This window comes from Vidua macroura, chromosome 23, assembly GCF_024509145.1.
Source record: "Vidua macroura isolate BioBank_ID:100142 chromosome 23, ASM2450914v1, whole genome shotgun sequence".
Classification (NCBI taxonomy): Eukaryota; Metazoa; Chordata; class Aves; order Passeriformes; family Viduidae; genus Vidua; species Vidua macroura.
Window position 1 is genome coordinate 603,824 of NC_071593.1, and position 27,956 is coordinate 631,779.

Genomic DNA, 27,956 nt, shown 5'->3' on the forward strand with positions numbered 1-27,956 from the left:
GCGGTGACGTCAATCGGCTGCCCCTGTGCCTGCGCCGAGGAGACCCCGCAGTGAGCTGCCAACGCCCGGCGGAGCGTCCGAGGTGAGAGTGGGGGGGCGGGGGGCGGAGACGGGACTGGGACCCCCAGCCGAGCACCGGGACCTCCGGGACCACCGACCGGTCCTGGTCTCCGTGCGGCACCCACCAATGGACTCCCGGCCTTCACCTCGGCCGGGGCGCCCGCTGTGCGGGAGCCGCCCTGCCGGGCCCACTGTGCGTGCCGGCCCTCCCCGGCAGCCGCCTGCCTGGAGGGAAGGGCGGCCTCCTCCCGGCGGGTCCCGGTGGCTGCTGGCCGGCGCTTGCCTTTGTGGCCCTGATCTGCTGAGACGGTGGGCATGGCCGCCGCTTCTCCTACCCACCCTTCCCCCCCTTCCGGGCGGCGGACAGACTGGACCCTCGGAGCGGCGCAGGAAGCGTTCCCGCGGCCATGGCGGGGCCCGCCCGCACTCCCTTGGCCCTGCCCGTCCCAGCCCCGCTCTGTCCGTCCCGGCCTCAGCCGCGGCCCTCCGCACTCAGTGCAGCCCAGCTGCGCCCGGAGCTGTGGGAGAAGCCTCGAGGGGCTGCGGGCACAGGAGCCCTGAACCGCAGCGGGGTGCGGGCATGGCGAGGAGTAGAGCTCCAGCTACGTGCCCTGCACAGACAGCGCTCAGTCGAGAAGTCGCAGACTCTTCTGGGCATCTGCCTCACGAGCAGTGCTGTGGGTTACCCAGAGCTGTCCCACAGCTCTCGTTACACCGTGATGCCGCTGGCTGTAGCTAGGGCAGGAGCTAGCACTGCTTCGAAGGTTGGTGTTGACATGTGTTTTTCATTCTCCTTGGAAATCTCATAAAAATGTATATACTGCAGCAGCATAACGCCTGTCTGTGTTTTAAAGGTCTGTTTTAGTGATCTAGATTTCAGTTGTGTATCTGTAAGTAGATAGAACTTGCAGCTGGTGACAGCAGTAGGAGACAGTCGCAGAGCCAGGTAGCTGTGGACAGCTAGCACTGGAAACCTGTGCTTAACAAAGAATGGTCAGGATTCCTGGTGTCCTTTCTGTGTGGATGCTGTGGTCAGGGCAGCCAGAGATCCTGTCTTGACAGCAAGCAGCATGAGGAAGACAAGCTCTGGCAAAGAGGCCATGTTAGATGGCAACTGGGTGATCAGAAGTGGCTTGCTTGGTCTGGCCATCTGTGATTGTCTTTGTCTGTGCTTCTCTCCCAGGGAAGGAAGTGTGGGCTGTTCAAAGTATTGAGTTGCAGTGCCCCAAACACTTTTTTTTTATTTTTTGGAAGGGGCATTTAAAACCTGGATCAAGCTCTTTGTATTGCTGATTGGGATAACTCCGTAAAGCATTACAGCTTCTCTTTTTCAGTAAGTAAATTATATTCAGGTGGCTGAATGTGAGGAAGCTGTATGTGAAGAAGCTGTTGTAAATTTCCCTTCTGTTGTAAACTTCTGATTTGTAAACTCTTGTTGTCAGTGTAAGGTTCTGAGGAAGATAATATAGGCAAGTGTATATTTGAGTCAGGTCTTAGACATGCATGTAAGGTTTGAATGAGTATATTGCTGACTCTAAAAATGGTTTGGTGTTTAAACTGTTCTCATTTATGCTTCAGTAACAAAAAAAAGAAAAAGATTTTTAAGTCTTGGCAAGGAATAAAAAATTGCTGTGGTGCAAGATAAAACATGTTTTCACATTGGTAACATATCCCAGGCAGAAATTTTAATCACTAGATTTGCATACTTTGAACTTGGTTATTCATGACCTGCAACTGATGCTCTGAATTCCTTAAGTGCTCTGCTTTAGGGTTGTTTGTTTGCCTAAAACTGATGGCTGGGCTGGGAAATTCATGATGTTTTTACTATTTAAATAGAAAAGCTCTGGAAGCTTTAGAGTGTGAAGTACCTAAAACTGAAACTGTCGTTCTGCTAAAAGCCAACAGTAAACATAAATGGAGCCCCTGTGAAACTCTCAGGGATTTCTCTTATAAGTGTGCTGTGGGCTTTCCTTACTGTAAACTGTGTGTGAGGCTGATGGAAAGTGCAGCATGAAGCTGGTCACTAATCTTGATGTAAAGTTCTTTTTGATTAAAATGCAGCTTAGTACTAAAATAATTTTCCAAGTCTTATGAGCATAGATAGTTGGACCTTACAATTAAAATCTTTTCAGCAGCTCTCTTGTTACCATGGGGGGGTTGGCGTAGCTGGGTTCCAGCTCTGCTGTTAGCTCCAGAAGACTCGGACAATAAATGAACATGCTGCACTACAGCTGAGGTTTGTGTAAGATGTTGCAGGTGCGATGTGTATAATCTGCTTGATGCCCATGTGATTGCTCACAGCTTTTAAAAGTTGTCTGTGGGCTTGTGTGTTTTATCCTGCTTATTCCTCTGCCTGCCCTTTGTGGTCAGCTGAGCTCTCCTGCTGTCATTTGGCTCCATCATGAATTTATGATACGAGTTTCTGGAGCAAGAGACAGGAGGAATTGTAGGGGGTATAGTTATCTTTGCCATTTAGGAAAAGGTTCTTTGCTGACAAAAGAATGACATCTTTTTAGTTTTAGAAGATGAAAGTTCTGTCAAATCAAATGGAAGTGAAATTGGTTTCTGGTGCTTCAGGTAGCAAGAAGCTCTCTTTAACCGCTTAGTTTTCTTCCTTGGCTCCTTTCACTCCCTTACATTAAATGTAGGTGAAAGCACCCTATATTCAGTAGTTAATATATGACAAATAAAACAACTTATTGACCAGATAAGCTTTTATGCAAAGCTTTAAAATAAATTTAAAGTATCTTTACATTTCTGCAGCCTGTCAACATTTAATTATCTGGCTTCCCCCAGACCCTTCACTTTACACTTTATTATGGTTTTACACTATACAACCTAAGTGTATATCCATCAGGAGGGACTGCCATTAGGAGTGGTAGGTAAAGAAATCCCTTTCTCCGGAGTTTCTGCAAGGGCTGAAGCTTGGCATAAAAGTTCTCCCTCCCTGAGGATGTCTGGCCACCCCAACATAGTGGTCAGCTGCCTCTTGCAGCCCACGGTGTGTATGTCAATACCTGAGGTGAGTGACAGGAATGGCATTAAGGCAGGTAAATCCCTGGTGGGGGATCCTTTAGGTTGCTTTTGTGTGGATGGACTGGATTTGATTACCTGGCCCTGGGTGTGCAGAAAACTGCAAACAGTGAGAGCAAGAAGCAGAGTTCGTGTAATTAATCTTTGTAATCTCCCCTTGGAGTTTCAGAGAGTGACTCTGACCTAAAGAGTTGTAAAACTTCATAATACTAATTGGCCTGTTTTCAGTAGAGCGGTGTTGAGAATGTTGATTTTTCTTCTAAACAAGTGATATTTTATTAAGAGAAAACAAAGAATTTGTTTTCAGAAGCTTTTGAAAGATGTTATTATGTTTTAAGCTCTTGTGCTGCCAGTTCACCCCACTACTTTAGAGTGTTGTGGCATAATTCCTACCAGGAGAGTTGGTCCATGCACCATTTTTTGTCTCATGAAAAACCAATACAGAAGCTTTTTAAATTAAGTAAGATGGGGGCTTCCCTGGGACCTTTGTCTGGAGAGGGTGTGTAAGTACTTCCAGCTACATTTTTGCCAAGTTGTCCATGCCTATGATCAGATTGTGTGGGATCAGCATGTGTTTTCCAGCATAGACCAAACACTGGCGGGTGAAGGTTTTCACCAAGCTGAGGTGGTGTTAGAGCAATCCTTAGGCTGTTGTGGATTGGGACCAGTAGAGACCCTGGGGGAGCTGCAGAGGATTGCTGTGGCATGAGGCTGCCAGAGTTGTCTTGCTTTGGAACAAGCTGGTTTGAATTGCTCAGCTCTTCTCAAGTTGAAGGATGCTGTGTGGTGTTTCTGGCCAATGATGAGTGTTCTATTTGGGCAAATAATGACAAAAATGCTCCTGCAGCTTTGTATGCAAATCAGGAAGGCCTCTGCCACTCCATGAGCTGGATGACTGTGCGCACCAAAGAGCAGCTGGGGAACAGCTGAGTGCAGAGAGGCTTGTGTGGGGCCTGGATCTGACTGCATCAGTGTGTTTGAGCAGTTACCTTGAGTTCAGTGGTACTTCAGGGCTTAATGCATGTGAAGTGTTGCTGAGTCTCCCATGTCCTGGAGTGCTGTTACTTTTTCGTGAGCCTTTTGTGCATCTGGCAATGGCTGAATAACTGCCAGTTGCCCAGCAGGCTCTTGGTCCTGAGGAGGGGCCTGCTAAGGCTCATCTTGGGCTGGGCAAAGTGGGATGGTTCCAGCTGCTCTGTTTCCTTCTGTTGGTTAGGTGAATGAAGGGCAGCTCCCCTGCTGCTGTCATGGTGTTAGTGAGCCTTCCAGCTACTTTCTTTTAACAGCAATCCAGGATAGCTCAGTATCTGAAAAAAGTTGCTTTTGCAGTGTTTTTTAACCAAGCTTTATCTTTGGAGTCTTCAAACAGCATGTTAGTACACAGCCTGAGCTATTCTCCCTGAATACAGTGCATCTTCCCAGGAACTTTACGTTTGTGTGGATGGAGGACCTGCAGCTGTCCTGTTTCCTGAGCATAAGCAGGAGTAAGCAGGATCTGCTGCAGTGTGCAAGACGGGGTGCTTCTCATGAAGGAAAAACATGCCTCAAAATAGAGGAACTTCTGCCAATGTCTTTTCTGCCTCTGTTGAATATAACTGGCCATGGGAAAGTGGGGAGAACCATCAGGCCACGTGGGCCTTGGTTGGATGCTGTGTCCATATAAGAGTGTAGGTGTAGCTTGTATTTTTAAATATTATCAATAAGCAACTAAGTTAGTGAAAATAGGTTTTTTTCAGTGGTAGTAAAATACTGAACAGGATTTTGTTGCATGGTTGAGGAATACAGCCTCCTGTAGAGTATGAAAGTGAAGACTAATAAGATAAGATTAAAATGGCTTTGGCAGAAAAGGACTGAATGTAACCCCACGCATTTCCCAGTGCTTAATCTGGGGCAGGTTTTTCCAGTGGTGATGCCACTTTTGACAGTGTAACCTTAACCAGAGTGTTAATGGGAAAGTTGTCACTTTTTTCTGCAGAGTTTGTGTTCAGGTAAAGATGGTTGGTTGGAGCCTTGAAGTGGGATAGTGGGATACCTGTGGTAAAGGAGGTGCAGGCACAGCTGCACTGCAGTGTAACTGGTGTGGCAGCAGAGCCTGCTGAGTCAGCTTTCTGGTTTTGAATTTAGGGCTAAAATGGGATGACATGTTTTTCCTCTTCTTTTTTTTTAAAGTTGCAAAACTTGGAATGTGTGTTACGGTGCTGCTGGTAGTTTGGGCTCAGGCTATTCAAATTTCCCTGCCCAACTGTCTTCACTTCCTGTCTTGTGCGTGTATGTACCAGGTGGTTGTGAGGAGTCTTTAGCAAGATGTGCAAAGTAGCTCTCAAATCTTACAGAATTAGAAAAAGAAAATTGCACTAAGTATTGAAAATATCAGTTGACCTCAAACAGTGGGGTCCCTTCCAGCTCAGCATATTCTGTTCTGTTCTATGATAGCTCTATGATAGTTGCATTTTGAGAAGAGATCTCTTACTGCTTCTTTGGCAATTCACAGTAATTTGTCCAGAAATGGGACTTCAAACCTGCAGAGGTGCTAGGGTATGCAGGCTCTGTTGAGTGGCAGATTAAGGGATGTTTGAGGACCTCAGACACATGCTTTATCTCCCAACAGAGATTCCCATGATGATAGCAGACTTTGTGGGTTTCGAGAGCAACTGTTTCGGGAACCTGTGAGATAAATCAGGGCTGTCATGATATTGATCCAGCTCTATTGATGATGGTGATCCTGTGGCTTTTCCCGCTGCTTGTTTTTGTGTGCCTACCCACAAATTTCTCATGCTGATGTCCCGCACTAGCTTGAGACTGTTGATGTGAGCAGGCATGTGGGATGGAGCCCAGCAGTATCCTCTGCTACTGTTGGTCTCTTCAGCCTCAGATAAAAACCCACCCACTACAGATCCAGGTCTTTACCTGAATTCTTGTGCTTATCTTGACAAAGCTTCTAGTGCAATTGAACTTTAGTGGCTCTGTCTCCTACTTAGACATGCTTATACAGTAAACAGCAACACTGGTTTTTGGAGACAGAATTTGTACTCTGCAAGGAGAACTGGTACTATTTAAAGGATTGTGTCTGATCTGTTAGTGACAGTTAACCCCAAAACAATGCTTAAAGCAGGATGGCTTTTTCAAGATCCTGAACTGATGGACTACAAGATTGTGTCTCAAGTCCGTCCCTTGTGCTTTTGCAGGCTTTAGCTTGGACTTCATGATTTGCCTTGTTCTAGAGGAGTGGAACTCCAATACTGTGCCGGTTGTAGTTCAACAGCCAGTTTAAGCTTCACCTAAGAAACTAAAGACCCAGGCAATAAGCTTGACATGGAACCTCTGGGAACAAGTGTGTTTGTGTATAGAGATTAAGTGTCTGCAGCAGCCTAAGCTCTGGGCAGGATGGGCAGTTGAGCTTGGGTACCAGGCAGTTTACAACCTAATATATTCTTTTATGTGTCATTTACCACCTTACCTAATGTAGAAGTGGCAGATGTGTTTAGTTCTGGGGTGAGATCTTCATGAAGAAGATGATTCCTAGCAAGCTGGAAGATGGGCTTTGGGCTGGAGGATTTCTGGCCATCCTCTTAAAACCAGTTTTGCTTTCTGTGCCAGTTCGTCCTTCTGTAGTTAACTCTTAATCAGAGAGTGGCTTCTGTTTGTGTTTTGCATCACAGATTTGTGAATGTACCAAGAGGTCCAAGGTCTTCTGCCTTTGTGATTGGCAGCTGAGCTCATGTGGTCCCTTTGTTAGTGGCTTGGGATCTCTGCAGAGAAACAGTGTGTTGTATGTGGTGACCTTTGTCATGCAGTGTTTATAATACAGGCGTAGAGTATCTCCTCCATGTAATGCTGGTAGGTATCTCTTGTGAGGCAAATCAGGTTGCTGGGGTTGTAGCAGCCAAGTACCTCTTCTCAGTGCCCCTGTGACTAGAGAGATTTGTCACTTTGAAAAGCAAAAATGTTAGTTTGTAGTAGGGCTAGAAGAGGTGGCTGAGGGTAAGGATCTTGAAATGGATTGGATTAATTTGGGAAGCAATTATCAAGTATAAAGGAGGACTTTATTTAGAACTGTGTGGTTTTATAGGATATGAAATGAAAGTACTGTGGAAGGGCAAAAGTAGTTACCAGAGCTCATGAATAAAATCCTGTGAGTATTGTTTCTGTCAGTGTGGACTCCTGAGTGCTTTGAGTTGGATGAATAAACTATTAACTGTAAAATGACATTGGATGGGGAAAAAAAAAAAAATCTTAGTTTTCAGAAATGGCTGCTTGTTTTCTTGGAATGAGGAGCAGGTGCCCAAACAGGATCTGGAAACTGTGATGGACTGGTTAAGGTTCAACTCTTATGTTAATGGTGTATCCCAGAGAGCCAACAAATTGGTTCTTGGTTGGCAGTACCTTGCAGTGAGCCAAGGTAGCTGATCCTAGTGATGAAATGGCAGCAGTTTCAGTGCTGCCTGATAGAGGAAGTGGTGGTGCTGCCGAGGCAGGAAGCGAGTTCAGGACATGCAGACAGATCTGACGGCAGTTTCCTTTGGCTGAGAGAATGTGCACATTTTAACCTGAAAACAAACTGCGGTAGCTTAAAAGTTAGAGAAATTTTAACAAGCTTGAAGGCTTCAGATTACACATGAAGTAAGAGTGAAGGTGAGATTGTGCAGATTCTTAACTCTGGGTGTAGTAGGGAACACTGATTGTGTACAAAACCCCACAAAATTTCACTTTAATTCTCCAGTTAATAGTGCATGTGGGTACTGGAACTGATTGGAGCCACTCTTAAGTTACAGAAAGTCTGTGAATGCCAAGTGCTCCCATAGTACCGCCATGTTTCATATGCTTGCCTTGTCTTTAGGATGGGAAAGTCAGACTTGCACAGGAGGTGCAAGTGTGTTTGGGATGGTACGGCTTGTACTTAGTCAGTGGGAACCAGCCACAGGTACCGTGGATTTCTTCAGCCTCTTGTGATCGGTCAGTGTCTTGGTGCTTGAACAGGCCTGTGTGACCAAACTGCATCACTCCTGAATTTCCTTTATGCCAGGAAGGATTACCAAGGTCTGGAATGTCCTGCTGGAGACTTCAGTTCCTCGTCTGTTGTATTACTCGCATCTCTGTTAACACTTCTGGAATTAATGCTAAATGCAGATCAGCTGTCTTCCACAAAAGTGTAATTGAGTTTTAAAGCAAGTTTTTCTAAAATGGGCCTATGAATTTGACAGAGTTTACATGGCTGTGTAATCCACAGTTTCCAGATGCCAGATCCCAGTTCTGTAGGACAGCATTGAGTTCTCTGAAATCCTGCTGTTGTGATCACATGCTGAGCAGGTTAAAATTCAGCAAATACTGCAAGTGTCATTAGTTAACATGTACTTTACTGAATTGCTGAAGGTTTTGGTTACACTACAGAGAGGCTTGAGGGATCAAATCAGTGCAATGCTCAGTTTCTTTTTTTTTTCCTAATTTTTATTTATGTTTTTAAGAAGTCTTCAGAACTCCTTGAACAGAACTAAGTCATATTGACCTGCATTGCATTCCCAGTCTTTATCAGCTCTCCTGTCTGGGCTTGGCCAGATGGCGCACAATTACATGGCTCAAAATCCACTCGCTGCCCTCAGGCTGGGATGACTTCAGTGCTTTCCAGTCTCTTTCAATTTCTTCAGATATTTAAAACTGCTTGGAGTGGTCTCTCTGCTGGGTGTTGTACATACAGACTCCTTCTAGTAGGTGGTGACTTCTGAGGGGAAACAAGACCAATGCCTCTGTAACTTCTTTGTTTGTATTTCCCTTGTCGTTGCACTCTGGGGATGAGTTATTCTGTGGTTAATCTCAAATTGGATTAAATTACTTTTAAACCTCAAGTCAATGATGTAGGTAATCTTAAAGCTATTCCTATGGAAGAGGAGATCTCAGAATAGTGAATCTAAGCTCCTTAGAAATGAGCTTGTTTTCAGCTGTGATCTGTGGACTTCTTACAAGTGCAAAACATTAGCTCATCCAGCTAATCTAGAAGGTCTACTAATCCAAGGAAAATAACTTAACAACTCCACTTTGCTGCTGCTAAGACTTTGGAGGCCTGTGCTGAATACTCTAAATCTATTTAAAACTTACACCATCTTCAGTATTTAAACATAAAGTTATACATCCACTTAAAAAAATGGGGGGATCTCTTTACCTAAGAGATGTGCTCCAATTTCTGTTTATTTTAATGTGTAATTTTGAAATGTCTCATTGTGGTGGGGGCAACCAGAATTGAACAACTTGTGTGAGAGCAGTGGTACTTGCTTGTTTCATATAGAATTTCCAGTGATCCAGTTCAATTGTTTTCATGGTAAGTGCTGTTAGTTTTGTGTTTTAGAAAGGAGGAAAAAAAAAACAAAAAAGAAAGAAAGCAACCCTGCCTGGGCTTTTCCAGACCCCTGTTGTGCCATTCAGATTCTGCTTTAGGCTCCAGAGCAAGGCCTTGGTTTATTTGCTCTCTGTTTTGTTCCCACTGCCAGAAAACTGAAAGGATCAGGTCACCTGGTAGAAAAAGGTAGTGTGTGCTGTCTCACCTAGTGCAGTGGTGTGTTGTTTGAGTCGTTGATCTGCACCACACCAATGCTTCACTTCAGGATGGAATTGGAGGTGCAGAGAGAATGAATGAGCAGTGCTCCTGTAGATGCTCTTGATTTGCAGTGCTGGTGTTCTCTGCAAGAGAAACTGTGTGGATAGGGCTGATAGCTCACTGCCAGAGTCGGAGCTGTGGCAGGCATAATGAGATGTGTGCAGCTGGTGCTGTGTCAGCCCCAATCTCTGACCTGAGCTCTTGCCAGAGAACAACAGCTTCTCTCCCAGCGTCAGCGTGGGGACTTGGCTGTATCCAAGGATAGGGAAGAAGTGAAGGCTTGCAGCACACTCTGTGACCTAAGACGCTTTCTAGTACTGTGGCTTGCTTGGTGCTCTCTGGAGTAATAAGCTTTAAAGAGTAATACTAAACCCATGTTTTTTTTTTTCTTTTTACAAAGGTGTGTGTGCGTTTTTTTGGTAATATACAAAATCTGGGTTTATAGAGAGTCATGGATTGGTCTGTTGCAGTGAGCACAGGGAATGCTTCAGAGCCAGGATTTTTTCTCTAGTGTGCTTTCTGCGCTCTGGACAGGTGGTCTGAAGCAGATGTGTAACCCGAAAATTAAAGGTAGAACAGGAAGGGAGGATTACAGCATGGAGGAGTTCTGGTCTGCCAAGGGGAGCGCTGCATGGAAAGAGTGCTTCTCTAAAGGTTTGACTGTAAGTGCTGTTACGTGGGAGGGATATTCCTCCACTTGTGCCAGCCCTGAGGTGAGCAAGGACAGCTGGAGAAGAGGTTCCAGGGATTGGCTAGGCAGTGTAACAAACTCGAGTGGAAATTGGAAAAACATATGAGAAGTGGCTGGGAAACCCAGTCTGGAGATTTGCTTTGTACTTCATTTAGTAACTCTCAGAGGAATTCTTGGAAGCAGCAGTTTACCTGCACTGAGCAGCACCAGAGCTGAATGCTTTGGGCTTTGCCCAAACTGAAAGGTAGATGGTAGAATTGTGTTGCCTATGTGAGTGGGGCATACTAGTGACTGTGGCTCGAATTAGCTGGAATGCACTTGGGTTCATTTGCTCTGCCTGAATTTTGGCATGTTTTCCTTTTGAAATCACCTTAATGAGTGGCCGCATCCCTTTTCACCTTTGCTCTGAGCGTGAAGACTTTCTTAATACGGTCCTGAGCTTTGCTGTTCCACTGCCTGCTTTCTGCCTGGTTGCTTTTGGTTTTTTGTTGTTCTGAAGTGGGACTTTCTCTGGGATCAATCAGTGCCGACAGCATGGCGAGGCAGAACAGCGGGAGCCCTTTGCAACTGAGGCAATATTGAATAATAGTACTCGGATGTAAGCAGTTGAACTGGCCTGAACACAGAAGATGTCTTTTGAAATGTAAACAGTTACTTTTTTCTTCTGAGTAAATATGTGTTTGCTTCAGGGCCAGATTGCTGAGCTTTTTGTTGTATTAGTGAGGGGCCTTGTTGATATGTCTGCACAGTTCATCCTTCTGGATGTCTGCTGGGAAACAGATCTGCATAAATCAATAGATTCTATTGATATTGAAATGGATCACCAAATAGAGGACTGGTGGCAACACCTGATGCTTACACACATAATTTATTATCTCTGTGCTTGCTGAAAGAAGAATTATAGATGAGGATAGCAATATGAGCGCCTGGTGTACCAGGCTCTGGCTGATGGCCTGCCCTGAGAATCTTTGCTACCATTTCCTGAAACTGCTTGTGGTTTTGTCCAGGTCTTGTGGGAATGGTCGTGGCTAGTATTCCTCTACAAGCACTGTTCTTAGGAACTTTTGAGGACTATTGTGAAGGTAGCTGGCTTTCTTGAAATCTTAGAGCAACCCTGTGATATCTAAAGAAGAGCTGGGAGTGGTATGTTTCTTTTGAGTCCCTAGCAATTTCCTTTCATTGCGGGCATGATGGTGTGATACAGTATCAAATCATGTTGTTGGCTGTGACTAAAGCCTCAAAAATCTGGATTTGCACTTACTTTCTTTACATTACTGTAAGAAGTGAAATCCCCAGGAAGTGACCAAATGCATAGTTCAGGAGGGATTGATTTGGATTTTTTAATACAGTACCCTGACTTGCAGTTACCCAGACCTGAGAGCTGTGGCAGCATCCTTGCTTGCTAAAGCTTTGCTGTTCCTGTGATGGCAAATTTGCTGCTTGCAACACCCCCTGCCCCCCATCAGGACTTTACGAAGACTTTGCAGCAAGTCTTTGGTGCTGTAAATAAAAGTGTTTTGGATGCTATTATGCTGACAGTCAGTGAGAGCTTTGCCACTAATTTCCTGGGGTCAGGATTTCACATGTCTGTGTTAAGGCACGACCGGATGCCTGGTACACCTCTAATTAAAGTAATACACAGATGAAAGACAGCTGAGCAACACTGGAGAGAACTATCAGTTTGGAGGAGATATTGGTGATGCATACTGGTTTAGTTCACGTACTATAGTTTTTGCTGAGACAGTGTTGGAGTAGCTGGGTGCATTTGGATTTTGTGATGTCTGAAGAGTAATCCCATCCCCTTGGGATCTGAATGCCCTGTTCTCAGTGCTGTTAACACTTCACAGTGGGCATAAAGGTGTGTGTTAACTAGCAGCTTTAACTGGAAAAATGTAAAATGGTGCTTAGGTCTTAAAAAAAGGCAGAGAAAGAAAAAAATAATGATGTTTATTTCTGCCTGTACATGTTAATTTTTATTCCATAAACACTTCTGGCGTGTCTCACGCTGAGCTGCTCTCCAGTGAGAACTCTCTGGAAGGCAGGTGTGTTCCTGAGCAGCTCTCAAGACCAGAGCTTACACTTACAGCTTCCATTGCATCTGAGGCTAGATGCTTCCATGCATAAAAAATTGAGTCTGGAAAAGCCAAAAGGTGTTTTTGCCCACCTCTAGGTAACTAGGCAAAAATTCTTCCACTTACGAATGTGAGCAGCTTTGTGTATGTGGTAGAGGGAAAGGATCTACCAGCTCATTTAGGAATGTCATGTTTCATATCTCACATGTGCTGTTAGTGGTTTGGGCTCCTGTCAAAGGTAATGTGAATGGCTATCTAGTGCATGTGGGAAACATCTAAATATATGTATCTTTTTTTTTTCTTCTAGGTTCTCTTTGGAGTTGATATTCTAGTAGATTTCAGCAATGCAGACGATCAAGTGTGTAGTAGTGGGTGATGGTGCTGTTGGTAAAACTTGTCTCTTAATTTCTTATACAACAAATAAATTCCCATCGGAATATGTACCAACGGTAAGTGTGAGAATGGCTCAAGTTGTTCTTTGGGCATGATGGAGTGGGGTAGCATGAGTTCCCTTCTGAACTAACCTTGATGGCATGCATGCCCTAATATGTGTTCTTACAGCCTCTTGGAGACTGACTAATACAGCATGGAAAAGTGAAAATCAGTCTGATACTCTGCTGCTGCCTTCCATATCAGCTGGTAGTGCTAGTCAGTTCACCTGTTCATGGTCAATTCTTGCTACTTGACTGCTGTGCAGAATCTGTGTTTTCTTTGTGGATGGATTCTGTGAGTGAGATAAGCAGTGCGAACAACTGCAGACTAGTGGAGAGCAGGCAGTAGGAACACCTGCTCTTCCAGTTGTGCTCTTACTTCCTGCTACATCTTTCTTTTTAGGGAAGGGAGAGTTTCATGTTGCTAGAATAGTCAGTGACTACAGTTAACATTTTCTGAGGTTCATTTTTCTCACTCATTTTTCTCACCCTCACTATGGAGGGTGATTGGTCAACTTCAGCTAAGTATGAGGAGTGTGTTTGGATACAGTCACATTCTTTTGTACTTCCAAATGTATGCATAGTCCTTAACTACATTGAAGTAACAGTTTTGAGTTTCACAGGCTCAATTTTTTGAAATACTGAATCCCTTGACTTATCCAAAGTTCAAGTTGAGAGCAGTTTGACTGCCTGTGAGGCATGTGCACAGTCTTCCTGTTAGAAAAGTGCTTTTCTACTTAATATTGCGTATGCAAGATCAGTGTACTGCCACTAAGGTGGGTCAGTTTTTAGTGAGGTTGCTGCAAGAGTCTGACAGCTGCATGCTCTTTTTACTAATTTTCTCTGTTATGGATTGAAAAGGCCATCTTCTATTAATACACAAGTTGAAGAGTTTATCTGTGTATCCCAAACAAATTTGGACATGGAAATGCATCACAGAGAACATCTGCCAGTGAAAGGATTGGTAATAGTCTCTGTGTTACAAAGTAACTCAGAAGACCAGCTAGCTCCTCTGAGATGCCAGGTAGCTCTGCCTGGTAGCTCTTTCAGAATAGAGCTTTACAAAAATGTCTTCTCTTTGTGGGAAAGAAATTGCAGTAAACATGATCACATCTTTTTGAGATACTGGTTTTGTATGCTGTCCAGAATTTTTCAACTTGCCAGATACGAGGTTTGTCCTGGGTAGGACAGACTTCCACAAAATAAAAATGTTTATCTTTAGCTGTAGATCAGGAGCTAAAGGGGAAAGGACTCTCAAACCTTGTAGTGTTCAAGGTAGAGGCAGTGGCCACTATTGGGAACTTGTGGATTGTGTGGTAAGCATGGAGACCCAGGATCAGCCTCTCTCATGGGCTCTGTTACGGATTGGTAGAGAAGTGGCATTTGAAACTGTTTCGCCATTCTTAAGTTTTTCAGTGGCGTCAGGTGTCCTGATGTGATGCTTGTAGGGCAGCCACATTCTGTGCTGAACCTGTGAAAGGCTGCTTGTCCTATTTAAGCTGTTCTTTATAATCAAGGCAAAATAAAATTGATCAGTGAGTGCAGCAGTGAGTCTTTCTATACTTATCCCTTAAGGGAAGTGATTAAGCTGAAAAATGTTATAATCTTAAAATCTATGTTTTGAAAGCCTTCAAGTTGGTCTTCTGTCCTGCACACAGTAGTACTAGCTGTAAATCTCTGCTAGCAAGGAATGTGGAAAACTTGCTAAAAAGTTAGTTGCCAGTGAAGTGTGTTCAAGGTGTGCTAAGGCTTCTCTATAGTGCATTTTAAATCTGCCTCATGTTTCCAAAATTTTATTTACCTCTGAGCTTTATGGCTTGAGGAACTCACTGTTCCGGAGATATCAGAGGCCCGTTCCTAATTCTGTGAACAGCCTAGAGGCATACTTCAGACTCTGTAAACTGGTACGTAACCTCTGATATTCCAGCTAATGCTTCTAGTAATAAATGGACAGGGAAATAAAACAGATACTTCTGTTCTTATGCAGTGTCCTGGCCACAGTATGGATGGAGAGCACACCATTTCAGACCAATAGATAGTTCTGTTCAGTTGACTTTGTGTTTTGCAGTCCTTTCTCTTTCTTCATGGAGGATATTTCCCAGTGAAAGATGGATTTCATGGTGGTACTGCATGTAGTTTGTTACCTGTATGTTTTTGATGTTGTTGCCATTCTCAAAAATCAAGGTAGTGAGGGGCACGTCTTTGGAAAGGCACTGGCAACGTTTGGGTTGTGGCAGCTCAAATGTGAATCTTATCCCATGAGAGCTTATGTGAGTTGCTGCAATGGGCTGTCTGGCATTGGCAGGAACTGCTTTGGGCTCTGATTTTTAGCCATTTTGGCACAACTGAGGATGAAATTGTCTGTGAATTGTACTATGGGACTATAGTTGCCTGGTTTCTGTGAAGGCCAGCCTCATAACCCTGGCCTTCTTAGGGCTCTACCCCAAACATTTCAATAGAAGCTGTACCTTAACAAAAATATTGAAATTAAAAAATCCAATTTGCAGATAGGGAGCTTTAAAAACAATAAAAAAAAATATAGGAAAGGAGACACGCTAATTGCCCTGAAAGGGCAGCTACTGGTGGTAGCTGAGCAAAAATGGGGGGATATTGCTGGGGGATTGAGCTGCTGACCATCTTCTGACATGTGGAAGAGGAAATGCTCTGACCTTCATCATTCTGGTTCCTTGTTCTGCTCCTAGGAACAGAGGAGTCCTCATCCTGATCTGTCTTTTGAGGTCTTGAAGCAGTACAGTCATGGGATATTGAATGTGCTCTGTGGAATACTTTCCACTTTCCCTCAGCCTCAAGGTGTGATTTGGAACTAGACACTTTCTTGTGTGCTCAGTAAGGCAAGCCCAGTGCAGTGTGTGATGGATTGGGTTGCAGGTAGTGGGGACAAGTGGTGTTGTCTTTTGCAGTGCTTTAAAATCTTGAATGTGCTAATTCAAAATAGTGTGAGAAGTGGATTTCTGCTTCTGGATGATGTTCTGGGGATATGCAGTGTGCAGTGGCCGTAGTTGCTTTCTCAGTCATTGTAAGTTGTGAAGAGCTGAAAAAATTAGGGTAGTGTTAGGTCTGTCTTTAACCAGGGCAGTCAGGTGGGAAGGAGACATCTGAACTCTGGGGAATACAGCTTTGAAGTGCAGTCTCACTGCTCTTACCTCAAATTTTGTTGCTTTTTTTTTTTCCAAGGACCTAAGTCATACTATAGTAACAGCAGATGCATGTGACTATTTGTTTTCCACATCACTCCCTTCTCACTTCCATGAAAAGCCTTTGAGGTGGCTGCTGACCTCTTTCCTGTTGGGGTTTACTTCAGCTGTGAGAGCTGCTCAGGCTGTAGTTCTGTGAGGAAGCAGAATTTCCCCATCATTCTTTGGAGATCCTGACTGGCCCCGAGTGACCGTGCAGCAACTTGCAGGGACAGGTGGTGGGTTTTGTTTTTTTTTGGTTTTTTTTTTTTTGCAGCAGGGAGGATCTTTTGCCAAAGGTAGCTTCTGCAGTACTGTCTGATGTGGTTCTGAAGATAACATCATTATTGGAATGAAGGATGCTGACCTCAGACAGTGCTCTTCTGAGTGGCTGGGTGTTGGAGTTGAGCTTTTGGGTAGGCACTTGTGCTCAGTTGTACTGTAAACCACTTAGTGTGTGAAACACTGGGTAGTGCTGGTTTTAATCTGTGTAACATCCTGGGGGGCAGTACTATTGTGCCAGGTGCTGTTGCAGAGGTACCTGGAGCCAGACTCTCCTTTTAGATTGAATTTGACACAGATTGATTTTTTTACCAGATACTGCTTCCTTCAAAGATGGAGGATAAATCCCTCTTGAAAGAATGGACTCTATAATAGAGTTCCCTAGATATTCAGAAATATGGACTTCAGAGGATTTAGGTACTGTGAGATGCAGCTCTCTCACTGTGTGACCTTGAAGGGCTGGGCTGACTTTACCTGTTCTTTCCTTCTGAGGATGTGTTTACTGTGTCAGACTAAGGATGAAGTTTGAAATTTCTGTGGCAGCATGGGAAACCTCCTTGCAGTAACAGGCAAACATTGTTGTAGGCGTTTTGCTCAGTGGTTTTTACCATGTGTTATTCAGTGGTGTACGTTATATGCCTTTGCTTGAGTATGTCATGGAAACAGCTGGAGTATCCCTATTCCATATGTTAATGGTATTAGTGCTAATAGCACTGTAAGCCTGATGATTCTGTTTTCCTGTAGAGGTGTCTCTTGTTCAAATTGGAGGTACTCTGGCAAGGTGGGTAGGATGATGGTTTGAGAGATGGCTTAGTCATGTCTCCTTTAAACATGTGTCTCTTTTGTTGCCAGGTTTTTGATAACTATGCTGTAACAGTGATGATTGGAGGAGAGCCTTACACCCTTGGCCTCTTCGATACTGCAGGTGAGAAATCAAGTGCTTGTGTCATTGTACTTGACCAAGATTTACCTGTGGTGATGTTGAACATGAAGACATACAGTTGGGTTTTTTTTTGTTGAGATTTTTTTTTTAAGAGAAGGGGAAAATCTCTCTTGAGTCTGTCAAGACAGAATGACTAATATAAGAACCTCTTAAATGCATGTACGTCTCCGCATCCTTAATTTGGATGAAGTCAGGGAGTGGATTTCCTAAGCCCTCTCACTGCTTGCTTTTAAAAATTAAAAATCTGCTGGCCTCTTGTTTAAGCTGCATCTCAGTTTTAGGCTGGAGAAATGTGCGGTGATGAAACCGTTAAACATTGCTTTGCATGTGTGAAAAGTTACCAAGAAACTGGTTCAGCTGCTGGATTCTCAGTCCCTACTGCCTAATAATACTGAAGTGATGTGGCAGCAACTGGTATTGTAAACTCTTCTTCAAAAGAGTCCTTCTAGAGAGCTTAGTTCATAAGCTTTCATCTAAAATTGTCTGATCTAATTTAATCTGTTTCCAGCATATTCTTACATGAATCATTAGCATCTAATTTGATTAATGAAACAATCTTAGATTCCCAGTTAAACCCTACAGCTGTTAAAGAAACTTTCCTTTTTGGCTATCCAGTCACACTTCACCACCTAAGCTGGGACTGAAGCCTTTTCGTAGTGGCAACTCCAGTGACCCAGTGGTGGCGGGTCCTCGCTTGATTCTCAATGTGCACCACACTTCACAGTCAGACGAGGTCTCCTTACTGCCTCGGCCTCAGGTTTCCCATAGATGTCTCAGGCATCCAGAGCCTTAAAATTTATTTGTGGTGCAAAACCAAAATAACAGCTTGAGCTAGTGCCTCTGGGAAGAGATCCTGAACAAAGCAAACTGTGGGCTTTTATATCCCTCACAGCATGTGTTCAAAAGTCTGGGGTCTTCCAGCTGTGTTGCTGTTGCGTAAGAAACGACACAGACTCACCAGAAGGCTGGTTTGCACAGCATAGGTGCTTTACTTCGAATTCTCTCTTTTTATATATTGTTCCAATACAGATAGACCAGATTGGTATAGATAGATTAATTTCACCTGATTGGCTAATTAACAAAATGCCTTTCTTATAAACAATCTTTGAGAAAAACAGGAAAACAGACAGTAGGAAAACAACACCTGCAGGTTGTTTATAATAATAAGCTATCATTGTTTAACTCCCTAAAGTCTCACAAGCCGATTCTGGGAAAACTTGCCTAGTTTTCTCACTCTCTGACCAGGCTGTCAAATCCAGACAGCTGAGTCCTTGGCTCCTACTGTATTTCTGAATGTGCATCAGCTGACTATGCCACAGGTCCCTGGGCCCTTTGTTTTGCAGAGGGTCAGTGCCAGCTCCTCTGGGGCTCCCGGACACCCAGAGCTCAACCTGCAGCTGGCACTGCATCTGTACCTTGAGCTGTCTGTACTGAATGTATTCTTCAGCATGGCTTCACTTAGCTCTCCAAGTTCTCCTCCCAAATGTGATTTGTGTTCCTGTTATTGTAAGCTCCCTAGTTCATGGATGAGGAGTTAGGTGGAAAAGAGAGACTCCTTCGTGACACTTGTTGTGTGGTCTGCTGTAGGGATCTTGGTGGTCCTACGGCAGTTCTAGCATTGCATGGTCCCTTGTGTGGGGAGTTGTGTTGGGTCCTTCTCTGCCTGTTTTCCAGCTGAGGGTTCAGACCTCTGAGAAGTGTTGTGTGTGTAGTTACGCACATTTTCTGTTATCAACATGAGCAGTGATCCAGGTAGTAATTTTGAGAAGTTACCAAATGACTTTAATGCATGTGGGTGACTCTGTGCACTTGTACCAGAGCTGGACTGCTGAGGGGAAAGTATTTGTTCTTAATGATTGCATGCTTTTTCTAAATAGCAGCCAGCACAGGTGACAAAGTTTAGCGATGTATGAAACCCTTATTGCTAGTTCTCAGATTAAAACCCAAGTCTTTGTTTTAAGCTTGTACTTGGAAGACAGACTTTTGGAGTAGTCTGTTAATTGCAACAAGATATTTTAGATTTAGATTAGATGCTAGGAAGAAATTCTTCCCTCTCAGGATGAGGAGGCCATGGCACATGGCCCAGAGAAGCTGTGGCTGCCCCTGGATCCCTGGAAGTCTCCAAGGCCAGGTTGGCTGCGGCTTGGAGCAACCTGATCTAGTGGAAGGTGCCCTGCCCATAGCAGGGGGTTGGAATGAGATGATCTTCAAGATTCTTTCAACCCCACACCATTCTGAGACTATGATTCTGGTCAGTGCTCACTCTTCTGTGTCCAGCCAAGCTCAGTAGACAGGACAGGCTGTCTAGATTTCCATCTTCAAACTGTAGGTCTTCTCCATTGAGGTGTCCCAGCTGTTGTGTCAGCTCTTTCAAGATCTTGTAGGTCTTTGTCCTGTATGATGAGTGAGACAGCATTAGTTGGAATCTGAGACATTTTAAATAAGTGTTTCAGATTTTGTTGCTGGTAAGTGCAGCAGCTTCAGTGCCAAATAGGGTTTCTAAAAGCAGTGCTGCTGAATTGGGCGGGAGGAGGTTTAAGAATGAAATTGGACAGTGAGGCTGATCGATCAGTGCTAATGGTGCCTTGCAGAGACTGTGTGCCCAAAGGGAGGAGGCTGGCTTCTTCCAAAGCACAGCCCATGCTGGGACTTCGGTGAGGTTTTAGGAGAATACTGCTGGGTGGCCTGGTCGCAGTCATGTGTACCAGCAACCTTCTCCTCCTTATGCCTGGAGACACTTCACTGAGTGCTCCCAGCATAAGTCAGAACATTCTTGTGAGCAATACTATTTTTTTCTCCCCTCCAAAGAGTTGGGGTTTTTTTGCAGGATAATGAAATTTGATGGCATAATACTTATGAATGGACTAGAGGACCTCATCTATAACTGGATCGACGTTCTGCAACTTTCCTTTATAACTGAACAGAGTGTTATGCAGTCCAAGGGTGTTTGATCTCAAAATGTATTGGAGGCGTCCCAGCTTTCCTGTGACTTTGAGCAGCTCACTGTTACGTAGCAACTGAATGAATTCTGGATTTGAAATGTAGATTTTTCAAATGTTTGAGTTCACTATATGCTTGGCTCTCTGTTAAAGAGTTAGGATTAATCACAGCCATGTTATTGTGATGAAATGTGCATTCTGACTCCCTGTAAAGGGCAGGATTTTGTTGTCTGGGTCTAATACAGTGTTAATTTCTTCCTCTCTAGGTCAGGAAGACTATGATAGATTACGACCCCTCAGCTATCCACAGACAGATGTATTTCTGGTCTGTTTTTCAGTGGTCTCTCCTTCTTCATTTGAAAATGTGAAAGAAAAGGTTGGTTGAATTCTGCATGAAAATGGAGCTGCTGAAGTATGTCAGGAGTTATCTTAGGTGGTTAGTAACAAATGCTGTGTCTCTTCTGTCTTTAGTGGGTACCTGAAATTACTCACCACTGTCCAAAGACTCCTTTTCTGCTTGTTGGGACCCAGATTGATTTAAGAGATGATCCCTCAACAATTGAGAAACTTGCCAAGAACAAGCAGAAGCCCATAACTCCAGAGACTGCTGAAAAGCTGGCCCGGGACCTGAAGGCTGTAAAATACGTGGAATGCTCTGCACTTACGCAGGTAAGGGTTGGTCTTTGACCATTTTTGCTTGCTTTTATTCCATACTTTTTTTCAGTTCCAGGGAAAAACAACTCAATGTGGATGTGAAGGGGTGTAAAATCTTTTTCTGCTATTTACAGTGTAGCTTTCTCATTGTCATGTTGTTCTAAGGCACAGAGAGTTGGCAGTGGTACAAAGAAAATCAGCCAGTGTGGTTTAGGCCTAGTGTGGGTGATGGAGGAGGATGTGCTTACTGTGTTTGTTTCTGTGCTGGAGAAAAATAACTCTTGAAAACTTAGAAGGTACATTTTGGACAATAATTGGGTTGGGACACAGAGTGCTCCTCACTGCTGAAACAAGCAGGCAAAGGAAAAAAAAATGCCTCTCATTAAAGTTAATGCTGGTACTTTGAAGACTGGAAACCTTCATAGTTGAGAACTGCCTTCTCTTCCTGTGCAGCTGGTGGTGAGCTGTTTCCTGTGTCCTTCCTTCAGATAGAAGTTCTGTTAAGACAGAAAGTAACAGTTAAATAGTTCTTAAGGCAGTTCTTACATGATGTTTATTACTTGTGAATGTGAGTGAAAAGACAACTAAAGTAACTGATTTAAGAGCAAGAAACTCAATTATCTCTTCAGTTAGGAATACTAGAGTGGGAGCCATTTTCTGGCTAGCTGACCTGTTGCCTTGACTTTGGATGCTCTGGGAACTTAATCCTAGGTTCTTACTCTTGCAGAATTGACTATATATAACATTTTGAACAACTTCCTTAATACTGGTCTGTAAAGAATTTGTTCCTCTCTGATGTGCATGGAACCAAGGGTGCACAGTATCAAGCCCCTCACTCTTTCCAGTTACATTGTGCATTCATCTCCTTGAGCACAAAGCTATTACCAAACTTCACAAATCCTGAAGTTCTACTTATCTTGCCCCTTTTTCCCAGATTGCATGTTTACTCTTCCATTTAAAATCCTCAGGCTTTTTTTGTAACAAAGATTTGCCTGGGTGTCTCCTGTGATGGAATTGGCTTTCCTGGAGTTGTGCAGGACACTGGCACTGGAGGTGGTGTGGTGAGGCATGCTGCTGTTCAGCCTGGGAATCCCTGATCAAAAGGTGGTCTTGGCCATGCTTCCTAACTGCTCACAGGCAAGCTGAAGTCTGTTTATGCTTGAGCTCTAGTTTTTCTTGGATCTGTTTAGCCCCAGAATACTGTTTTAGATGGTGTCTGTCACAGCCTGAATGCTGCTGCTAACTAGGTTGTAGAGCCTGCTAGTTGGGTAAATACCTGCTAGGGCCTTTGTCCTGTTTTGCTCTCTGAGACCCTTTCCTCTGTAGCTTTGGACTTGAGCTTGTGTCTGCTCAAATTGCATGGAATCACTTAGAATTACCAGAGCAAGAATTGATACGACAAAAAATGTTGGTGTTTATCCATTCTTTCTATTTCCAGATAGACTAATCTATATCTGTTGCAGTGAACAACTTTATGCACTTGGAAGCTCAGCCTGAGTTTTCTTCCAGAGCATTAGTGCTTGTATACCAAGTGATGATTTTAGGAGTCAGGAGTGACCTGGGAGGAGGATTCAGAAGCCTTCTCACCTGGACAACTAGTTGGTTTGCATCTGCTCCGTTCTTCTCCCTTCATTTGTTGTTGACTCACAAAACACTTTTTTCCTGGGTCTGTCATCAGTAGCTGGTGAACAGCAGTGTAACTGATCTGCAAAGGGTTGTGTGAAGCTCCTGCAGTGATCTCACTGGCAGCTTGCTGAACACAGAAACCAGCTGCTTCCCTGGCCTGGAGGGTTATTTTCATACCTGCAAGGCAATGCTATAGTAGCTGATTTCAGCTGAAGTGAGACTCAACTAGGAGTTCAGTCTCTCTTTGCCTAGGATGCTGTCTGTGCAGTTCACCTCAGCAGTCCAGGGTGGTTTTTTTCTTCCCAACTAATTTACAAATTACTTTGACACCACAGTAGCAAATACTCATAGAATCATGGAGTTGGCATTATTTGTTTTTGTACTATATGAGTCATGAGAGGCTGGGTTTTTGAGTTTCTTCTGTAAAGATAGAGTATATTCTCCCCAAGTTTGGATAACTGCTCTATTGAAGAGTGAGTTCTATGCCCCTTTCCTCAGATTGTGGAATTCCTTTTTGTGATGAAGGCATTTTCAGTATCTGTCTCCAGCGTTTCTTTACAAAATGGCCCAGTGCCACTGTGACAAGTAGGTAAGGCTTTGCTGTTAGGAAAGGGTGACTGACAGATTGCAACTACAGTGATTGTTACTTCTGTTACTCTTGGGTACAAGTGTCTGGACTTTCTGAAGCCCAATCCTAGTACCTAACACCAGAGAGAATGCTGAATTTGGTTTCTTTTTCCTCCTGATGGTGGGTTGCCAGTTTTGACACAGATATATCAAGTGCCTTAAGCTGTCCATAAACAGCGGAAGCCCGATCTCAGCCTGTTTCCAGTGTAATACAAAAGTCATGATTTTAGCAGGCCTGTGTGCCTGTGGTATTGAACACAGTTTCTTCCCTTCATGTTGTTACTCTTGGGCATCCAGGCTTTTAACCCTGGTCCATTTTCACAACAGTTTTGTCCCAGTCCTTTTTTTTTAATCCTCTTCCCTTTTTTGCTAGGTCCTTCAAAACAAATTCCAAATTCTGCACTGCTGAACAAATTTCTTGCAGGAGATATGAAAATAAGAGGAGTTCCTGAATAGGGGAATTTAAGTAAAATTGCCTGGGTTCTTAATCTAACAGTACATAAATTGATTTTATGCTACAGCCTTATTCTCACAGACAAATTAAATCTAATTACTATTTAGACTTCAGAGGCGTTATTTATCTGAAGTCTTTAGCTCTTTTGTGAGCCTGAGTTGCAACTCGCTTAAAGAAAAGAAAAATTGCTGGGGAGGATGTACAGAATATACATTGTAGTTTCCTTAACTTATTGTTCTTTCAGGTATAATATTGCATGCTATGTGATGGCCATAAATGCTTCCAGATCGCACTGCCTTAGAGGTCTCTCATGTATGTGCTTCAGTAAAATAAGATTAAAGACCTTCTAAAAGGGATATATCCAGTATAACCTGTAAGGGAGAAACCAGTTACATTTAAATGATCTTAAAAGAAGTCTAAGTTTTGCACAGATTGCAGTTGTTTACAGGATGTAATTGAAGCTTTTCTGTTTGCCTTCAGCTGTCATAAAGTAGTTCTCCTGAATTTTTGAAAGGTGCACTCATGACAGTAGATTTAGGCGAGTCCAGTTAGCCTAAACTGAGCCAGGTTTCCCTTCTGGTGTGGTGTGTAACTTAGCAGAGTTGGGTGGGAGTGGTAACGCCCTGCACTATTCCTGTTGTGCTTACAGCAAATGCAGTGCATACTCTGTGCTCCGATGTAACCCCTGCAGAGTCCTGCAGCTCTGTGACTGCTTTTCTGGTGTTGGATCCCAGCTGTTGCACTCATAACACTGTTCCTGTCTTTCTGTGGTTACACTTGCTTTGGCAACTAAACTGAATAACTGAAATGCACCCTTTCCATGCTGGCTCCCAGTGTCAGAGTAGTACTGGTAAGGTATTGCATCACTTCTAAAGACTGAGAGTGACTGCCAGTGATGATGGCTTACCAGGGTGGTCCTGCTTCCATCCCAGAACGTGTATTCCCAGCCATTTGGAGACCTTCAGTTATTCAGGGGCTGAATTCACAAAGCAGAGGAGTTGTTTGGAGCCTTTGCTCTGGACTTGGGGAGTTGGGAGCAATTGTCTGTGCATCCGAGGTCTTCACTTATCCACAGTGGGTGATGACAAAAGGTTAACTGACCTTTTAGGTCCCCCTGCTGGGGCAAGCTGCTGTGTGCTTGATTTATTCCCTTGTAAACTCCCTCAGTGTAGTACAGCAGTGGAGTGGAAACCGTCACCATTTGTGTGGCCCCCTCCCCTATGTTCTTGCTGTGTTTGTGCCTCTGCCCTTCTGAATGTTGATTTTGTCTAACTTGGCCTGTCACATGTTCTGTCTGTCTCTGTCATTGACTTCTGGGTTATCTAAATGAGATTTTCTCCTGGGATCTACTTTGTTTTTTTGCAAAGTAAATCTGTTTACTACCTCTGTGAATTCAGCCTGCTCCTGAATGCTCTTTGTATCTGCTTGTTTTTCTCTAATCCTCTAACCTGGCTGCTGTTTTTTCTCCTCCCCTCTGTCTTGTAGAGAGGTCTGAAGAATGTGTTTGATGAGGCTATCCTAGCTGCCCTCGAGCCTCCGGAAACTCAGCCCAAAAGGAAGTGCTGTATATTCTAAACTTTCTTCTTCCCCTCTTGCTGCTGCTTCCTCTGTCCCACTACTGTAGAAACCCGGTTAAAAATGAATCAAACCATCTTGATTGAAAGCTGTTGTGCCTGCTTGCCATCTTAGAGCAACCTCTGTATTAGCTCTTGGACTGAAAACAGTACTTGAGATCTTTAGTAAAACATTGTGACTGTGGAACGTGAACTGGACTCGCTTAACTCCCTGCTGCTTGGGTTGCCAGGTGTGGCTAGCTTTATAATTCAGGCTGTTGGGGGAAAGGATCTGGTTACATCGTTATTTAAAGAACGACCAAAAAATAAGAGATGATGTTTGATCTTCCTGAATCCATCTGGAAGAAACGATGCGTGTGTTTTCCATTTCTACTTGTGACTCTTAACTGTATTTGCATGACAAAAGTACCTGAACTGGTGATCTGCAAATGATGCTGTAAAGTGAAGGGTTTTCTGGTTCTCCTGTGTGCAGTGAGATGTTTGCTGTTGCTTTGACTGTCTGTGCTATAGTGGAGTATCTGTCAGTCCCTCGGGGAAGGAAATATTGATGTACTTGCTACTGCTTTATGAACTGTTAAAATTTTTGCTTTCACTAACATGGTAGAACTCTTCATTTCAATAATAGATCCTTAAAGCCTGTTACTGTAAGATGTAAAGCTGCTGCCTACTATCGTGCTTCTGATTTTTATTGTTTTAAGGAAAAAACATCAATTGTAGCTTGTCTTTAAATTTTGAAATTAAAAATTGCAGTTGTTTGTATAAATGACTGATGAAACTTTATTCAAGTTGCATTTCCTGACTCCAGTTTAATCCTTAACAGAGTGTATTGGTACCCCTCTGTACTCCCAGCTTGACTTCTCTGCTACTATGGTAGCTTCTGGGCTCTGCCTGGCTGCTTCTGACCCTGGGGTGTTTAGGGCTGGATGCCCAAGCAGAGCATGTACTGGACAAGGTTATAATTGCATACTTACCTTGTCTCTCCTCCACTGACACACCACGTGTGTGTTGTTGCAGGCGTGCTCCAGGTTGAGTTCTTCCATCTGAATGCAGCACTTTCTACTTTGTCATTAGCATGTGAAGTATGAGTAGCCAGTTACTCATAAAAGTTGCCTTAAGGAAATTACTTTGATGCACATGTTTTGCTACTTCTGAAGCACACTGGTCTGCTCTCTGAGGATTAGTTTTCGTGTTCTGCAAACGAGATGCTCTGCTCAGAAGCTGCTGAGAGCAGTGGTACGGAGCCTCACTGGGCAGGCAGGCTTTGGGGATGGTAAATCTCCATGTGTTCTTAGAGGGGTGTGGCTGCCACTTGGCTTTCTGGGGTTTTGTTTGTGTGAAAACTCAAAAATGAGACTGCCCCTTTCTCTCTTTGCCCCTTTTCAGAAAGGCCTAAAGAATGTATTTGACGAAGCGATATTGGCTGCCCTGGAGCCCCCGGAGCCGAAGAAGACTCGCAGGTGTGTGCTGCTATGAACGTCCCTCCACAGCCCTTTCTGCAAAGCTGGTGTTTGATGTCATACTAAAAGCAATGTTAAAATCAAACTAAAGATACAAATTTTAAAATTTGTTTTTGCAATAATGACAAATGCCCTGCACTCCCATCTCCCCCACACGATCCTTGTGTGAGATGAGAATGTTAGTGTTTATTCCCCAGTGCCCACTCAATTCACTTAAACTAGTTAATTTTGAGTAATTATGTATTATCAGAAGACACTGATCATTACTAGTTTTTTTTTAATTTTGTTTTTTGTTTCTAATTTTTTTTGTTTAACATCAAGGCATGCTCAATGACTTTTTCTGTAACAGACTAATTTTAGGCAGTTTAACTGAAGTCTTGCCCCTTACACTAGTGTGGCAAGACTTGGTTCTGGTTTTTAGACCTTGTAGGGCTGTTCTGCAGCCAGCCAGCAGCCTGGGTATGAGCAGACTTTAGTCAGGAAAGCAAAATGTCCCAAGCTAGTGCTCCTCTAAGAAGGATTGTAGAAAATACATCTTCTCTGAAGTTGCCTTGTATCTTTTTCCCCTGGCTTTTTAACTGTGCAGGTAATAAATTTACACCCCATCCTCTAAGTCACAAAGCCTTAGGAACAGGAGAATGATTTTCTCTGGATGCACCATCAGACTTGAGACTAACTTGCCGGTCTCTTCCTTAATCTTTGCCATGATAATCTTTTGGCTTGTGTTGAAGAAATAACCATGCCTTTGGAAACACACCTAGCTGGGTCAGTTGGCTTTTAATGAATCTATCTTCTGCCAATCCTTAATTATTAGAGAAATGCTTACAATGACCAGCACATACACTGGCGCTTGGACACCCTGAAGGGACCTGGAATATGCTTCAATGGGTTTTAGAGCTGGCTCTGGTGGTGCATCTCTTGCTGGATGGCTTGGCATCCTTCGGGGAGAGGTGGAAAGATAGACCTCTGCCAGTTGAAAAGAAGTGTAGGGAGGAGCTTCTGGTGTTTGGTGTGACACCATACTGGGACCAATTAAGGGAACCCCTTTTTCTGCATTTTGCTCATGAGTGACCTTGAACCTGTAAGAGTGGCTCCAACCCCTGAGGATCATGTGCAGTGTCTCTACATAGACCATCTGCAGTATCATAAGGATTTTACAAAAAATATATTTTGGTTTGCAAATTCAAAAAATTTTAAGACTTAGGGAATCTTCTCCATCTTCCACAATTTCAATTTCTTGTAGACTCATTAGTGTTGAACCAATGCTTTTTCATGTCTAAGTTCCTTGTATATGCATTCTTTTCAGATGTATTAAAGTATCTTCACAAGCCTG

At 43.6% G+C, this 27,956-nt stretch overlaps 1 protein-coding gene across 4 annotated transcripts; it reads left to right on the forward strand.

Moving 5' to 3' along the window:
* Positions 1-7: 7 nt before the first annotated feature.
* CDC42 (cell division cycle 42) lies at positions 8-27,956 on the forward strand. 4 transcript variants are annotated; one of them, XM_053997707.1, is made up of 6 exons: positions 8-82; positions 12,750-12,891; positions 17,202-17,274; positions 20,498-20,607; positions 20,703-20,900; positions 26,550-27,956. In XM_053997707.1, exons 2-6 carry the CDS (start codon positions 12,787-12,789, stop codon positions 26,637-26,639), a joined length of 576 nt encoding a protein of 191 aa, XP_053853682.1. In that variant the 5' UTR covers positions 8-82; positions 12,750-12,786; the 3' UTR covers positions 26,640-27,956. The 4 variants fall into 4 exon arrangements, with proteins under 4 accessions (XP_053853682.1, XP_053853680.1, XP_053853681.1 ...); XM_053997705.1 differs by lacking the exon at positions 8-82 and adding an exon at positions 746-824; XM_053997706.1 differs by lacking the exons at positions 8-82; positions 26,550-27,956 and adding exons at positions 746-824; positions 25,078-25,946.